This window comes from Tribolium castaneum, chromosome 2, assembly GCF_031307605.1.
Source record: "Tribolium castaneum strain GA2 chromosome 2, icTriCast1.1, whole genome shotgun sequence".
NCBI classification, from domain to species: Eukaryota; Metazoa; Arthropoda; class Insecta; order Coleoptera; family Tenebrionidae; genus Tribolium; species Tribolium castaneum.
In genome coordinates this window covers 13,593,714-13,611,823 of record NC_087395.1, presented here as the reverse complement: position 1 = coordinate 13,611,823, position 18,110 = coordinate 13,593,714, and the positions used below count along the sequence as shown (strand labels likewise).

General features: G+C 32.1%; 2 protein-coding genes and 1 long non-coding RNA gene across 7 annotated transcripts in view; 1 reads left to right on the top strand and 2 right to left on the bottom strand.

The window, feature by feature from the left end:
* The window catches only part of tws (twins), a 42,887-nt gene extending 30,406 nt beyond the window's left edge, over positions 1–12,481 (bottom strand). Inside the window, exon 1 of the mRNA XM_008199327.3 lies at positions 12,022–12,481. The gene's annotated coding sequence lies outside the window, so the exon portion shown is untranslated. The remainder of the gene's footprint in view (positions 1–12,021) is intronic.
* Positions 4,332–7,846, bottom strand: LOC659408 (hypothetical protein). 5 transcript variants are annotated; one of them, XR_010333137.1, is made up of 4 exons: positions 7,832–7,846; positions 7,354–7,779; positions 5,102–5,242; positions 4,332–5,045 (listed from the first exon to the last, which is right to left on the bottom strand). XR_010333137.1 is itself a non-coding variant. In XM_015983325.2 (3 exons), the coding sequence occupies exons 1-3, from the start codon at positions 7,484–7,486 to the stop codon at positions 4,404–4,406; spliced, it is 915 nt and encodes a 304-aa protein (XP_015838811.1). In that variant the 5' UTR covers positions 7,487–7,597; the 3' UTR covers positions 4,332–4,403. The 5 variants fall into 5 exon arrangements, 3 of the variants coding, with proteins under 3 accessions (XP_015838811.1, XP_015838810.1, XP_015838809.1); XR_010333136.1 differs by having other exon boundaries at positions 5,117–5,242; XM_015983325.2 differs by lacking the exon at positions 7,832–7,846 and having other exon boundaries at positions 4,332–4,539; positions 4,597–5,242; positions 7,354–7,597.
* On the top strand, positions 9,311–10,697 carry LOC135265283 (uncharacterized). Its single transcript, XR_010332879.1, has 2 exons — positions 9,311–9,523; positions 9,581–10,697. It is a non-coding gene; the product is annotated as an uncharacterized LOC135265283 (long non-coding RNA).
* Positions 12,482–18,110: the final 5,629 nt, after the last annotated feature.

The following is an 18,110-nucleotide window of genomic DNA, read 5'->3' as shown; positions in this document are numbered from 1 at the left end:
TTATCTAAATTAGAAGAATTCAGCTCCTCGCGTTATTGGAAAAAAATATAATTTCTGTAACTTTGCGAGCTTGAACACACATTCAAAAAATTAATTATCTGGACATATCGGATCTGCCTTAGTTCCACAGGTTTAAGAGTCTATACGTATACAGTAAATTCTTCACAACAACTTACTACTTTTGACCGTATAAATTAAGTCATAAACATAATTCATATAAAATATTGGTCTCCTGCTGTTTCTGTTAATATGCATAGCTGCATATGAAATAACCGCTTTCTTAAATGGGTATGTGCGCATTTAAAAATTATTATGCCAATAAAAAGACAGTTCGGCTTTTAATAAAATTATTACCTCATTTGGTATAATGACTTAGTAGACTTCAAGAAATTACTGCTGACGACCAGTTAATTGATTTTTGTGGTTATCTTTGGTATAAGTGGGTTGTTTTTTATCACTGATCTGCGGATAAAAATGATAAAAAACAACCAAATAGATGATGTTCTAAATTCTAATTCCCCCAAACTAACTAACAACTTATAGTAAATTGGAATAATCATATTCAGTAAAAGTGTTAACAGTGGAAATAATGAGTATTACACAAATTAAAAACGAATATTGAATGAATAAAATATGCCACTTTTCATAATAAGGTACAATTTTTATAAAAAATTTAAAACGATATTCCAAATTTATCAATCCCAGTATATTCGTAACGTAAAATATTCACAATTTATTGTAAACTAGGCGCCAAAAAGTTCAAAAGAAAAGCGAGTAAAAAAAGTGAAAAAACGAATGAGTAGGTGGAGTATGAAAATTTAGCGTAATAATTGAAAAGTTCAAAAGATCTTCATTTTGTTAAATATTTAAAGAGAAAAGAATTGTTGAAATACATTTTTCACTTTTAGAAATGCCAAACTTTTGCAGTCACATCTAAGATAAGCTTGTTTGTTATTGCCAAAACTGTTTTCATCTCATCGTTTCAAATTAATAAAAAAAATAAGATTTTTTCCCAAATTATTGTGTAATTAGTGTTAGTACTATGTATTATTGATTATCTAATAACCAATGAAAATTACTGATTACTGTAATAGTATTAAACAAAAGTGAGGTTTTAAAATTAGAATTCCACTGAATAGGGGTGTCAGAATCGATTGTCCGAATTTCGAGGGTTTCGCAACCTCTCTAAATAATATAAGCTATTTGAATGTTTAACAGTTGGGCATTGAGCAACCTATGTTTAGACAGTAGATAGAATTTTAATTTGATATTCGTCATTTGAGTTGAATTACCGAAAAAATAAAGTATAATTTTGTTGGGTGAACTCGAAACTAAACCCTCCAAACGTCTATTCCTGTCTGTGTAGGTACCTAACAAGTTAAATTTGCAATCGCGAAATCTGTAGGTCATGTCGACCATGCCCTCAAAACGAACAATAATTGGAATAAGGTCGGCCGGTACAGATTCGTCTCAAGTCAATCTTAAGAAACCTCAATATGCAAATAAACAGCATTCAGAACCACACAGCTCGTTAAAACAGTCGAAAATAGAACCCGAGAGTCCCTCGAACAAATATTTATGGGGTTTGCATCAAGCAGATGGTAACTTTTTTCTTTGACGTAGGTATTGATTTGAGCACTAAAACTGAAACTTTCCGTTAGTAATTACGTCGAAATTTCACGTAACAGGTGCAAACAATTATGAATATACACAAGTTAAATGGTTCGCCAACTTGTTGCTGGGGCGCGAATCCCTCGACCCAATTAGTTTGCAAATTGTGTAATCTTAGGATGCAAATCCTCTAGGGCATGTGTTTTTCTTGAACCGACGGACGGACGTTACGAATTTAGAAACATGGAAATATGGTTTCTTTCAAGTTGCTGCCAAATTTTATGCAGTGGAATATTTTAAACGGATTTATGCCGATAAAGTGGAATGGACAGAACAAAATGCGTCAATTACTATTCAAATAAAAAATTCCAAAGAAATGTTTGTGCAACTGAAAAGCCATCCACTGAATGTTCAAATGACTTCACTGTTTCGGGTCGACTAATGTAGCAATTATCACTGGACGGTGAATTAAAGTAGAAGGTTCTTTAAGAAGTTGGGTAGAAATCAAATGTACCTACTGAATGTTTTTTATGTTTAATAATATAGGATGTTATAGTTACTAGTAATAAGCCTGACTCAGTTACTGATAATGATCAAGCATTATTAAATACTTCCCAAAAAGGCAATAGCCAAGTGGAAAAATATTTTTAGAACCGTTCACGCTTAGTTATCTTAAAAAAGTTGTTAAAAAATATGAAATGTGACAATATGCCTTTTAATTCAGTTGTCCTTATTCTGGAAAATTTGGTCAAACTGTATGAAATTTGAATACACCTTATTGTCTGGATTTGGAACCTCGCGACTTTCTGTAATTAGTAATTACTTTCTAGCTGAAACCCTCTCCTGACGAACGATATTTGACACAAATAGTGAGTTTTTAGAAACTCAAGTTTTTTGCAGAAAAAGTCAACATATTAAACAAAGAATACATAGTTTGATTAAATAAGAGCAAAGAGTTAGAAGGAAACAATGTTTAAAAACTTCATACGTGGTAATTTTTTTAGTAATGCATTGGAAGTTACAGGTTTTAACTTATCTTGAAAAAAAACTGCTCTTGAAAATTTGGAGTGTGAAAAAAGTAATAAAAAAACTAACTTTCATTAATTTTTAATAATTGAGTAGGAGTGTGTAATTATTGGACCACATTTGGAGAAAGAGTCGGAAATGTGACAATTTTAAAATAAAGCTGAAAAATCTAAAACTAATAAATGTACCTACCTACGTACGTATCAAGTTTAAAATCATTAATTATTTTATCATTTCAAACAAATTAAACAAAATGTTTTGTCAATTTTCAAAACACATGTGGTAATCCTCCGCAAATTAAATTCTTGCACCTTTTTCGTTTGTAGTGAGAGGCTCATTTTTGCTTATACCATGTATTTTAGTTACTCAAAAGTCGACTTCTATCAATATTAAACATTCATTTCCAAACATGTTAAACATAACAATACAAAAGTAAGGGCTAACCGAAAACCTAAACTAAACTTCAAAATCTAAAAAGTCAAAAAAGAAATTAAAAAACTGGAAAACTTAACAAACAGACTTTCACTGAAAAAACATTCATCTGATATCCGAGAATTATAAAAAAAATAAAAAATATTTATATAAATTCGAATTTACAACCCCTATTTCATTTAAATCTTTCCGAACTTTTATTTTCAGACTATTTATTTTTGTTGTCAATTTTTTTATTAGAAGTTTATTGTAATAAAACTTTTCCTCTTGTTAATGTAACTTTCAACGTAAATACAACATTATTGTAGTTTCGTTTTCTGCAATGTTGTACTCCGTTTAAGATCCAAAATTTAAGGAGTGCGGAACTCAAGAATTTACTTATAAAATAAGCTTAAACTTAAAATTGTAATGAAAGAATTTTAAAGCTTGATAAAATTTGATAAAACCAAAAGCAACCAAATTAAAAACCCAATATACTCGAGTTAAAAACCTAAAAAAATATAGTTAAACCAAGAAATCTAAAATATTTGAAATTCTGAAAAATTCAAAGAAAAACAACTCCAAAAATAAATAAAAAAAGCAAAACCTGAAAAGAAACCCTCATTGCTAAAAACTAAACTGCTATTTCGTGATTTTTGAAGTAAATGGTTCTCTCAATTTTTCAGTTTTCCTTTTACTAATTTTGTAGTTTCTGTTTTTAGTTTCTCCCATTTTACTTATTATACTTTCGCCTTTAACAAAACAAAACAACTTCGACATCATTTCTAAAATAGTGTGGAAGATCAGCTAATTAGTGTGCAAAGAAACCCACACCCTGAAAAATCTAAAATGACTTGAATCAAAAAATTAAAATAGTTAAGCACAATTACATTGAAAACCCGAAGAATTCGTTGAATTCAAATTCATAAAATGTTTGTTGCAGAAGTAAAACATAATGTCATCTTGATGAAACCCCTCGTCATAACACAAAGAGGAAAGAGGTTGTTTAAATCCAACGATAAAAAGTAAAATATCTGCAAGTATCTGTAAAACCAGAGCTATTATTATGCATTTTAGTTCAGATTCAGTGAAGTGACCTCTTTTTGTTAAAAAACGTTGACTGTTGTTGTTCAACTGTTTATTCAATTCCAAATAAATAATTAGTGTTAAGCAACAATAATTGCTAGTAATAATGATTTATTAAAGAATCGTTTACAAGAAGGCAGTTAGTTATCTATGATTAATATTTTTATCAAGATCTTTTTGAGAGCACGGATAGTAAATAGTCTTAAAAAATCTTTTATTGTGTGAGCTTCCATCGAGACACGAGTTAAAAAGGCACAGACAATTTAAACTTAATGTACTGTAATTCTTAAATTAATTTTATCCCCTTCTTCAAGAAGGGCTATAAAGGACCCATAATTGACAAAGAGGCAGTTCATACTTCTGGCGACGTCTTCCACGGTGCGACTTTCATGCAATCCAACAGCGCTGCAAAAGCTCGAATCACTAATTCTATCGTTTTTCGACGACAGCTCAATCGTGTACCAATACCGATCTTCACAATTAGAATAAAGCCAAAAAACGACATACGAATTCTCCTTTCTGTATTCACTCGAACCGCTCATCATTAGCCAGAAGGTGTTAAGTGGGATTCTACCAGAAAGCTTACTGCAGGTATTGATAACACTTTGGGAGCTTTTCGAACGAACGACGTCGATTTTGTTGAATTCGTAAACCGTGACCATCGACAGACAGAAAGTTCGATTGTGTGCCACTAGCGAAATGTCAAATAACATTTTTAACTCTCGCCCCCTTTCGATTCCAAAGCAGGGGACTGCGGGATGGTCGTGCTTGAAATGGCTCACAAGGGAGGAAACAGCCACTGATTTTCTACAACCATCGTGAAGACACGTCAGAGGTCGTTTTGACATTGTGGTGGCACTCATTGATCGCGTTTTCAAAGATTTTAAGCCATCGCCTTGGTTTTTTTCAAGCTGTGAGCCAAACATATTTTCAGCTGTAGAAATTTCACCATCATCGAAAAACATACTCTTCCTCGGGTTACCTTTTAGTGGTCGTCCGATTCCGGGTTTAACCTTAAGTTTTTTCAACAACTCCGAACTCACATCACTTTTCTCAAACTTGGCAGCACATTTACAAATCAAACAACAGCCTCCGCCTTCAACGTTCCCTAACAGTAAAGGACACGAATTAAAGACGTCCTCCACCCCTCCGCTTGCCTGATGACACTTATTTTTTATCAAATATAATTGCAAAAAACGGGTTGTCTGAAAAAATATGTTTCAACCTTTAGACAATTTCCTCAGTGTCTTACAGCCAATTTAAGTAACGTTTTTTAAACTTATTTAAAGGATACATTTTTCTACTCGGGCTGTTGGTCCGGTCAAAACGGATAAAAATACAAGGTGATTCTTTTAGGGTCTACATTAGAAACTTTTTAACTTCTAACAAAACTAGAGCTATCAATTTTTTTATCCGATCTAAATCGACATTCCGAGTTCAACTAAATTATTTTCAAAATGGCTAAACCTTCCGGAACTACGAGAACTTGGTGCTAACTTTAAAATTTTATATAGTAACCAAAAATCTTTATTCCATTTTTGAATTCTCCTCAAACTGAGTAAAATTTATCCAAGTTGTTTGTACTTATCTGTCATAGTTTTTGCATATGTAAATTTTTTTATTGAAATTTTCATTTGTAAGTTTATTTCAAGTATCACAGCCCTTAAACAGTTTTCGATGAGTGTATATTTTTTGCATTCGATAACTAAAGTTTTGAAGAGCCTTCTTGAATTTTCAAAATTGTCAACTGTCAAAATTCAAGGCTAGTATGATTTTTTTCAAATTAGTTATCAAAAAGCTGCTATAACTTAATTTTTTCAAACGGATCGACCCTATTTTCTTAACGGCAACCGAAAGAACAATAATATTTATGGTGATTTTTATCAAAACATTCACCTCTTACAGAATTTGAAAAAAATCACAATAAACGGATTTTACTTCGTAGTTTTTATAGTTAATCAAGTAGATCTTGCAAAATGGTCAACAATAATTGCCAAACTACAACATTTTATTTAGTTTTTAGCTGATTCATTAGCGAATAAGCAGCAAAACAATAATATTTAATTATGGTTTATGCTCACTTAGTGAATTATGTAAAGTAAAGTCATCGAATTTTGAACTTCTTGAGTAAAAATGGTGGACAAATCTAACATTTCTTTTAATCAATGGAACAATGTTATCATATTTTTAGATAGTTTACTGGATTAAAAATAAAAATAATGAGCTAGAATTCGTTTTTTTTGAGGTTATTTCAAAAATTGTAAGAGATAGATAGGTAAAAAATAACAAATGACAGCTGTCAAAGTCAGGCCAAAAATGCGGCCAAAAATTCCCACGTTAAACTGAGCTTGCAGAGCAAATTCTTGAACGTCTGCATACAATTATCATAATTTGCAATGTGATTTTTATCAAAAACTCCTAAATGCAAAAATAAGACAACATTTAGATAGTTCACAGCAAACCATATGAACTTACCACGCAACCTACGTTCATGCTAGAAAGAGAAAACCACAGCAAACCACGATCAGAACAATTATTAAACAATTGTTATTTTATTTCCTCTTAACAGTCAGTGTTCATGTGAAATAATGTTTAAACAGCTTTTTTTTCAATTTTCAGGTTTTTTACTGAATTAAAGCACTGAGCGCATTTTAAAAGACTTTCTCTCCTAAAGCCCGAGTAGAACAATGTATCCTGTAAATCAGTTTCAAAAATGTAAGTTTCGAAATTGGCTGAAATTCGACGCTTTTTAGTGCTCTTAATCATAGTCTTGAACTGTATTACTTTAGGCAATTCATTCGCGATACATTCCTTTGTATATTATACCATGCAATCATTTGAATTTATAATTCGAATAGACAATTTTGTATTTTGTCAATGAAAAACTAATGCAAACTGAGGGAAAAATGTATTCTAATTGAATATTACCCTTCAAAACATTATTATTTGACTATTCGGTTTGATTAATAATCACAATCACCGATTTTATCCAAGTTAAAAAACTGACAAAGCCTACGCTAATTATAAATTCAATGATCGCATGGTATTTAACTAAAAAATAAGTTTCATTCGGTGAGTAGATGGGTGAAGGATGTCTCTAATTGGATCTTAAACTATAAGAACTACTGGTTAGGCAATCAAAACTATTCGAGGCAAATCAAGGTATCGATTTGCCTTCAATAGTCTGTCTTCGAACTCTTTGTTCCGTCCTGGTCTTACCACGATAAAGCCTTTGCAACTTTCTGAAGCATTCATTGCAGTATTGATGTCTGTTTGGGCAATGGTAGATCGGTGCTGTCTCCGGAAGCTCACAGCAGAAATTACACCTATACGCCGCGTACAGATGAGCCATTCCTTTACTCTGCCAGATTTGGAAGAATGATACAAAAAATTTTGCTTTCTGACGTGTGTTTATGAAATTTTGACAACTGGCCAACACGGCGACTGGTCAAAATTTTTTCATTTCGATCAACGTCTAATTGACGTTGGAAAGTTTTTTCCGTGTTTTTACAAGTTTATTCAACCGTGAATCAGATTAAACATTTGTTACTCAAGGAATAATGTATTTGCTCTTTTATTCACTTAGGTGCCACAAGGTTCTCGCTTAGCGTAAGAGTGACACTTGACGGCCAACGAAAAAGGAATCTAAAGAATAAAATATGAGCTTACAAGGCCAAGGTGAAGTTTATACACCGACATCGTGATATTTTCTTTTCGAATCGAAGCGCACAAACAATTTTTAAATCAATCGAATTAAATGCTCTGATCTTCCAAAAACCCACGATTAGATAAAATCAAGCCCAGTGGAATGATACAATGCAATGATTTACATTCCGCTTAATGTACCTAATTTTCACAAGTTTGTACTTGCTAATTCTAGTTCTATCTACTTACTCTTGTTATTAGTGTATTTTACTCTCTTGTCAGTTTTATCACTTATACAACAGCACACAACAGTTGTGCAATTTATTTGCTTTGAAAAAATTTGCGGTTTGTTATAGTAGTTTATGTTTTTAGGTGTATGACAACAAAAGGATACCTACTACCAGTGATTTTCTGTTGTTTACTCCCATAAATGCAATGATTTAAAACATTGTGTACAAGGTAAATAAACACGTGCTGTATAGGTAACATAAAACAGGGTAAAAATCTAGAGATACCACAGTGTTATAGTTTTGTTCTCGACTCTTTCGTTGAGTGTTTTGAGACAAATCCAAGTGAAATCTGAAAAATCAAAATCAGCAATGGCTGTATTCGATTAACTACTCATAAAAATTAAAACAAAACTATATTAAAAAATAAACCCACAAAGCAAACCAAGAATTAATTTGTTGTTTTAAAAGATTTTGTATTAAAAAAATTACTTTCTGTTTAAAATACCTATTCAAGCACATACGTTTCTAAAACTAGCACGTGTTTGAAAAATATTACTTATGGGCTCTTTTTATTTACCCCGTTGGGTTTCTGTGTAAAAGGAATATTAAATACTTATATATTATTATATTATTTATAGCATAAATTTTATGCTATAATAACTGGATCTTGTTGACAAATTTGGAGCCAAAATGATCCACTATTTATAACAGAGAAAGGTTGAATGGCAAACGAAAAGTGAATGGAAGGCACATTTCAAAATTCAAACATTGAGTTTAAAATTCCTAAACCATATTTTCATTCACAATTTATCAAAGTTCTAATTAAAATGCAATGTAGTGTTGTTCGAAACAACAACAGAAATTTTATTCATTTTGTTACAATTTTTTTTGAGATGTTTAAGTATGCTGTATACTTTTTTGAGAAAATAATGAAACCAACAAAAATAAAAAAGTGAACACAAATATAATATTATTTCGCAAGCCATTTGTTTCATTTTTTTGTGCAAAAAATTATTGTCCCAGTTATATGGGTTAACCAGGATATGAAACTTGGTCCGACTCATTTCAATCAAATACTTAATGTATACTAAAATTCTCCCAAAATTGTCTAAAACAACGTAATATGCTCTAATTAAGGAAGTTTTCCGCTTCTCGTTAAACAATTTTTTTAAATACTGATATAACTCACGAAACGCTAATTTAATAGCTCCGATCGAGACTTAAAAATAAAAACAAAAACACAATAAATGTTATATAGTGACATTATTATTGACAAATTAACTTACCAATGCCACAATTACATATACTATCGGACAAAAGTAAGGCAACATTTTGAAAAATATAGAAATTAATGTCTATCTAATGTAAATAAATTATGATCGGGCAAACTATGGTATTATTAAAAGAATCAAAGGAAGCTACTGTCATTAATGTCAAGTAATTATTTATTAAGGTTGAAAAAAACCGCTTTGTTGACTTGTAGTGTAAAAAAGGATTATTTTAAGACGACAAAAGTAAGGCAACATTTAGATTTTTTTCAAAAAATGTTGTTATAATGAAAAATTTGTTAGGCCAATATTAACAGTTCGTCTTGCGCAACAAGAGCCATGCCAACGGGTACACCAATTGGTAAAGAGTTGAAAGAAAGAGTGATCGATGCTTTCTTAAACAATGAAAAACAAGCGGATATTGCAAGAAGATTTCAACTGCTTAGATACAGCGTGTCTAAAATAATTATTCGCTACAACGAAAGAGGACATTTAAACAATAATCCAAAATCGGGACGACCACGAAAAACCACTATAAACATGGACAGACGCATTAAAAGAATTTCGGAGAACGATCCATGGAAATCTGCATCTAAAATTATAGCGGAAATACCGGAAGTAGGAGTTAGTACACGAACAATTCAAAGAAGACTGGTTGCAGCAAAGCTTTTTAGTAGACGTCCTGCTAAAAAACCTTTGATTTCCGAAAGAAATAGACGGGCCAGACTTCAATTTGCAAGAGAACATTTGAATTGGACGAAGCAAGATTGGAGGAAAGTTCTGTTTAGTGACGAAACTCGATACAAATTATTTAATTCGGATGGAATGAAACGTGTGAGACGGCCAATCAATACACGATTCAACCCCAAGTATGTTACACCCACTGTTAAACATGGTCATGGTAGCGTTTTTCTGTGGGGGTGTTTTTCGTGGAATTGTGTGGGTCCGTTGAGGGTAATATGGATCGGTTCATCTATAAGGACATACTCCAAGATGTAATGCTGCCGTATGCAGAATGGAAAATGCCTCTTCGTTTTATCTTTCAGCAAGATAACGACCCCAAACACACTTCTGCATTGGTCAGTGAGTGGTAATAATAATATTCATGTTTTGCAATGGCCTGCCCAATCACCAGACCTCAACCCAATTGAGAACTTATGGGAAGAGGTAGAGCGACGAATCCGGATACAAAAATTTCCCAACAAGCAATCTTTGATAGATAAAATCAAGGAAGTGTGGTCAAATCTGGATGAAAATGTTATTCAAAAATTAATTTCTTCAATGCCCAGACGGTGCCAAAAAATTATACTTAATAACGGCTATGCCATAAATTATTGAATTTTTCGTTCTATTTATTTAAACTTTAGTGTTGGGTAGTGTTATGTAAATGTTGAATCAAATAAAATTTGAGTTGAAAATATTTTCTGACAATGTTGCCTTACTTTTGTCGCATCAATATCGGGCTTTTTTATATTTCAAGCTAGTAGTATGTCATAATAATTACCCATAGGCTATCCATTTTCAACACGAATAAGAATATCTTTAAACGTTTATTATAAAATTAAATTGAAGGTAAATACCAACTCTTAAAATTTAAAATACCAATATTTGTATATTTTTCAACATGTTGCCTTACTTTTGTCCGATAGTGTAGGTGTAAAATATAACTAGGATTTATGTCAATAATACGTTTGTCCTATGCATATCTAGTTGCATATAAAATTATTAAAACAACCTCGAAATATAAGAATTAGATTTATTTAGCCTTATTAGTAGACAAATATGTATTGCTTCATATTTTTTAAATAAATCGGCACAAGGTAATATGTTCGAAGTTTAAAAGTCCTTTGCTATGGAAAGCTCTATTTCTTTTCTACATCCAATACCTCTTCTGAGCAACAAAATAAAAAAAACATCAAATCTAGAAAATCGCACAAATAAAAATTTTTCAGATCAACAGTAAATATTTTCACAATCAAAAAAAAAATGTTATTATGAGTATAGGAGTCAATTAGTAATGGAAATTTAAAAACCAGTAGTTTGAACCACATTCAAACCAATTTTAAATTTTAAGTTTTCTCCTTGCCTTACATGTGTCGAAAGGCATCAAATGCCGAGACAAGAAATAAATGTACGAGTAGTTTCTAGGGGACGCCCCTGTTTCAAAATTGAAACGTTCTGACAAATGAAAAAATACTTCAAATAAATAATAAGCTAGGGGAGTTGGGTTGGTGCCAGTTTGCGCGATCCAACGCCTTAAAAATTAAAATCGTCACTTTTTCGAGATATGAGGTTGATTAAAATTTTCATATTCGCCCGAATAAATCAATTTTTTGCGGTCAATTCATTTTCCATGGTCTGTTGAACCGTTTTCTCTTACATAATTGCAACATTAAAAACATATCATAGGGAAAACACTCCGTGTTAGCACTTAATACCATTGTGCAAATGAATAAATGCACTAAAAACCACTTTAATCCCGTGGTAAATAAAGAAAAGAACTTCTTACAGGTTGATAATTAATTATGGTCGTCCAGAAAATGACAAGACCAAACAAGAAGAAAAACATGTTTCAGCCTGAACTCAATTTAATTAGCACCGGCTAATTATCGATTAAACAAAGTAACCCGATTCAGTGACAAACCTGATTTTCTTCGGAAATGGGGGTGGCGCAGCTGTTACCCTTTAACGCTGACACTTATAACTCAATTTTTTTAATTAAAATTTAATAAAAATATACTCACAATATTGGTATAATTTCCTCTCGCTTTTCTTATTCCAGCAGCTTGGACCGGTTGTTACAATTCGCATTCCGCGCTTAAAATTGTTGATTTTTATTTGTTTATTTCGCCGCACTCCAATGACCCGATATCAACAGGTTAATCATAACAATTGGAGAGATGCAATAGCGACGTCTGACGGATGCATTCTCTGTCTCACACACACAGTTGGCTATGCACACCGACATTCAAATGTCAACTATCGACCAATCGCGCATCGATCTCGCACTAATCTCCATCCGCCGAACTGGCCAAAGTGAGTTTTATAATGGAGAGGTTAGGTTTATTTACCCGAAAAGTCACTAGCGGCTAGCCCCTGCCGGTCTACAAATGTTCGCTCAGTCGAAATGTTGCGAGCGAGGTCGGAACAGTACGAACGGAGACCATAACGGACTTCTCATTTCAGCTGGGCATATTGGAATAGTGGTTTTTATGGAAATATGTTGCGCGTGGCTGGGGCTTCGCCCCAGTTAACTAAAAGGAAACAAACCCCACGACCAATTAAACTCGAAAAGGTGGAACTCGAAACGTGGAATAGTGTTTTTTTATGGAGCTAGGGTGGCGTACAGTTCATAAACATAAACACTATTCCACGTTTCGAGTTCCACGTTTTCGAGTTTAATTGGTCGTGGGGTTTGTTTCCTTTTAGTTAACTGGGGCGAAGCCCCAGCCACGCGCAACATATTTCCATAAAAACCACTATTCCAATATGCCCAGCTGAAATGAGAAGTCCGTTATGGTCTCCGTTCGTACTGTTCCGACCTCGCTCGCAACATTTCGACTGAGCGAACATTTGTAGACCGGCAGGGGCTAGCCGCTAGTGAAAAGTCGATATTACCCGAACCCGAAGAATGAACATATTAATATCAATATTTTCTTCCACTTGTGGCCGACCGCACGATCATTTCTAATAGCTATATAACGTGTTGTATAGCTACATAGCTATAGCAGGGGGCGCCACCTTGTGTTGAGTAGCAAGCTTCTTAAATTTGAGGTTTTGTAGTTCTGTAGAATCCTTCGACCATATATCATATAGACTTGCCGTAAAGCGAGTTTGTAGGCAGGTTGTTTGAAGCCAACATGTAGCCAACATGTATGGGTGCGAGGAGTGAGGAGCAAGAGGAAGCTTACTCCTTGTTCAATGGCAGCTCATAGTCAAGGGGCAAGTTTTAGAAATAATTTAAGTTTTCGAGTTTAAAAAAAATGCCTTAGTTAAAATACTTCTAATTCTATCTTATGACATGTCGTCAGGGTTGTAATATTCAAAAATATTCAGTCTCAAAGCGAAAAATCAGAATACGTTACGACGCCACTGGTGTGTTTCCATATTTAGGTTAATACGTGTATTTTCTTACTTACGGATGACATTACCGATCAATAAGCCCTTGTGGATACTTTCTCCTGTATATTTTGACGCAAGAACCAGATTTTATCCATTCACAAGTAAATTTAGGCTCAAAATTCACAATTCTTCCCTTTAATCACAATCGTGAAGCACGAAGTTTGACGAATATTAACAAAACACTTGGAAATATTTTGAATGAACCAATCAGAGAAGGGGTACCTAAGGGTCAAATTCGCGTACCGAGCCTCATTTCCCCTTGCCCCACCTGCACATGTTGGCTTCAAAACAAATCTCACCTTGCCCAGTCTATATGATATATGGTCGAAGGTAGAATCATGTAGTAGTTAAAAAAATGGACAAACAACAAAACTACAGCATTCCTTTTGAGAAAGGGTCTTCTTGATTTAGCTAGAACAGATTTAGATTTTAACAGTTTTGTCCCGAAGAGGGGGATACGTTTTGTCCTGTTTTATGTTCATGTTGTAATTTCTCCTGATTTTTAATATACAGACAGACCCAAATGTCCAGTTAACTTAAAATTGATAATTAAACTCAGGGCCGAAGCCAAGTTAATTGTCCGCCCGTGTGTAGGTCCCAAATATTGCGCCTTATTAAAATAGTAGTTAAAAATAAATAAAAGCAACTGTTTATTTTTAAAATATTTTGAAATAGCATATTTATACAAAAATAAAACTAGTTGTAACAAGAATAATTTTAAATTTTGTGCAGGAACATCAGCTGTTGAGTTTTCCATATAAAATATTTACATAATTTACTCAATAAATTCACTTTACTTTACTCGAGGCAAATTCTTTTTCTAAAATATAATTTATCTAGTCCATTGAGTATTTCTCCTTCCACTGCAGTAGTAGAAAGTTGGGAAAATCATTAAATCGATTTTGGGACATCGTCATAGATAACTGTTGATAGTTGTTTTGAAAAGGTTCTCTCTCCACAAGCAGAAAGTGCTAATATCAAGAGAATTCTAAGAGCAACAGTAATAATACATAATGGAAAATGCTGAGACCAGATAATACTAAATAAAAAACGTGAATTTTTAAATAATTTTTACAATCTGCTACTGGTTTGTTCTCATTTCCATAACCAAATTGCTTTGTTTTCTTCTTGGTTTCACAATTTTGTCGATTAACTGATTGTTTGAAAAACGTTTTCACTTAATCGCGCAAGCTAGAGACCTGCAATATCGCAAATTTAAGCAAACTGCTGATGCGGAAAGGGAAATTCACTGGTTAAATTTTAAAAAGTTAAGAAACGAAGTTGTCAATTTGATAAAATGTAAAAAAGATAAATATTACCACGAGAAAATCGACAATAATAAACATTCACCAAAAAAAATGTGGAAAACGTTAAAACAACTCATTAGTAAACCTACCTGTGATGCACCAAAGTCTGTGATATTTCCCATAGATAATCAGAACAAAACATATAGCTGTGATAAAAAAATCTGTGATAATTTTAATTTATATTTTGTAAATAGTATTAAGGACATAGCCAATAGTATTACTTCCAATAATGTTATGCCGACAACTGATCTTCAACTTAACATACATGTAAATAGTAAGTTTTGTAATTTTAAACTTTTGGAAATGAAAAAGCTCAAAAGTATAATTTTATCTTTCGAAAATAAAATTAATATATATAATTTTTTTAATCCCACATTATTAAAACATTTTTTTTATGTCATTGGTCATGTCCTATTACATTTTGTTAATACATCACTTGATAAGGGTGAATTCCCTGATGCTTTAAAAACTAGTACGATAATTCCAATACCAAAAATTGCTAATACTTCAAAAGCTGAAGAATTTAGACCTATTAATACATTACCCACATTTGAAAAATTGATTGAAAGAGCAGTATATGAACAGTTAGTAGAATATTTTGATAAAAATAAATTACTGTTTACAAATCAGTCAGGTTTTAGAAAAAATCACTCTTGTGAATCAGCCCTGCAGTTAACTGTTACCAAATTTAAAAGAGAAATTGACGGTGGTAGATATGTGGTAGCAGTTTTTTTAGATCTTAAAAGAGCATTCGAAACTATCGATAGAAATATTTTATTAACTAAATTGCGGTGCTATGGTATTGGGGGTAATGTCATTAAATGGTTTGAAAGTTATCTAACAGACAGGAAACAAAAAGTTAAATATAATAACGTTTTGTCTGATGAAGTGTCTAGTGAATTTGGTGTACCGCAAGGTAGCGTTCTTGGCCCTCTTTTATTTTTAATTTATCTTAATGACATTGTAAACTATTGTGATTGTGATTTTGTTAATTTGTTTGCCGATGACACATTGGTAGCATGCTATGACACTGATCTTGATAAATGTATTCAAAAAATGAACAAGGCTCTCGAAATACTTGAAAAATATTTTAACACAAACTAAATATAAATACAACCAAATTGATTTTGCCAACATTAATTTAAGCATATATAACATAACTGTAGAGTTTGTTAATAAATGTAAGTATTTAGGATTTTACCTAGATAGCTTGCTCGATTTTGAGAGTCATCTCGATTATGTTTGTAAAAAAATTAGGACGAAATTGTTTTTTTTTCTTAAGAATATCTACGCATGTGTCAATGCAAACAAGAATTTTAATTTACAATTGTATTGTCCAACCACATTTTGATTATTCTGCCACACTTATGTACCTGCTACGGCCTAGTCATGTTGTACAACTGCAAAAGCTTCAGAATAGAGGAATGCGTATAATTTTAAGATGTAACCGCTTAACACCTATAAAATGTATGTTATCGGCCCTAATGTGGTTTTCTGTGACGCAACGACTGTATTATTCTACCATGATTTTTGTATATAAAATAATTAAGCTTGGAGTACCAGAGTATTTCAGTGAATATCTTATTTGCAGAAATAGTGTACACAATTACCAGACTAGGGATTCTTCCAAAATTAATGTTCAAAGTGTAAATTACCGACAAACAATGTTATCTTTATTTTTTAAGGGTATTAATGAATATAATAAGTTACCAAACAATATTAGAAATGCAGGTACTCTATCTATATTTAAATCAAAAATCAAAGATTATGTGAAGATAAATGTGTAATAAGTGTGACTTTTATCCACTAATGTAATTTTTTATTTTTTTTTAACTATTGTAACTAGGTTTCCTATTTAATTAATAAAATTCTTCTTCTTCTTTAATTTTGAAAAAGGTCTAAACAAGTTGTTATGTTTATGGTTAGGCATTTTACTGAAACTTAGTTTAAATAAAGAAATAGAATGGCATACCAAAAAACTATTGGAGATGAAAATTTGCAGTTACAGTTTAATGAACCACGAAAAAATTACACATTGGTCTTTTTTCTGTGCTCTTTTGGTTTTTCAGATTTTTTGCGATTTAAAACTTTTGTATTCGCATACATTTATTTCTTCAATGTGTTGAGAACAAATTTGGCGATTAGTATTCATTTTACTCTATTTTTCGTCATAAATAAATTTACAAAACGAAAAGTTCTGACAATAATTGAAAGATATGAAATTATAAAGAGCTTCAAAGAGGAAACAGTCGAAGAGGTTGACATAAATTTAACTATCAAAAAAAATTAATTCTGAGAAAAATCAGAGATTTTTGCTCTAAATTCTTTAAAAGAAAAGATTAAACTGGCTAAATATTTTTTTGTTTTATTTTTATTTTTTATTTTATCTAGAAAACCTTTTTGGGTGGAAACGTTTAACATCGAAAACTTTTTCATCATTAATGAGTGGCGCAATACTCGTATATGGTCTAATATCCACCTGTTCAATAAAGATTTAATAGAAGATCCATCAAAAAGGGTACCTGGAATGGATCAACCACGGTGGGTCTGGGTGAAATTAAACAGACTAAGAACTGGCCATGTCAGATGTAAGTCAATGTTGTTTAAATGGAAGGCTACAGAAAATCCGTATTGCCAATGTGGCCAAGTGGAAGAAACAATTCAACATCTTGTTGAAGAATGCCAAATTACAAGTTTTCAAGGAGGCTTCAATGAAATCCATCAACTGTCGCCACAAGCTAAAACTTGGTTATCTACTATATATATATATCCAGGGTGCTCAAAAACTGGCGCACCAACTCAGTGGTACGTTATTGAGAAGCAAGTGCAGATTACGGGAAAAATGTTGAAAAAATTCCTAAAGCCATATTTTAAAAAATCTGAAGCTTCAAACTTATTGTGATAACTTCTTTAGTTTTCATTATTTTTTAATGTTTTTATGCTTCACACTAGGTTGTTATATTAATTACATAATAAACAGTTTAATAAAAAATAAATTCAAATGAGTGAACTACCTCCATTTTAGGAAAACCCCTGGTTTTTTAGTTTACATAATGAAGATTATTCTGATTATTGAACATGAACGCATTCGTGAAATAAATTGTATATAGAAATATCGAAATAATTATTGTTGAATGTTTCTCAGAAAAAAAACTTTTAATGGTCAAATATGTTTACTACAGTAAAAAACGCTAGACCACTTCTTTATAATTATTTTTATATTTTTTTTATTTCAATTTTGATTTTGCGAAAGGTGACAGGTCGGCGGCCGCCCCTCTAAGTGGCCGCCCACATTGCACATCGGCTTAGCTCGGCCCTGAATATAAACAAACAACAAAACAAAGTTTCCAGATAAAACTGTTTACTTCGATTTATTGACACTTTTTGGTTTCAAATAAAGCCAT

What these genes read in the sequence shown, in the direction of transcription:
- LOC659408 (XM_015983323.2), bottom strand. Translation starts at nt 7,486, where the DNA reads ATGGCTCATCTGTACGCGGCGTATAGGTGTAATTTCTGCTGTGAGCTT. An exon ending in GTTGCAAAGGCTTTATCGTG is followed by an intron (nt 5,243 to 7,353) that starts GTAAGACCAGGA and finishes CTTTACTGTTAG; the next exon opens with GGAACGTTGAAGGCGGAGGC.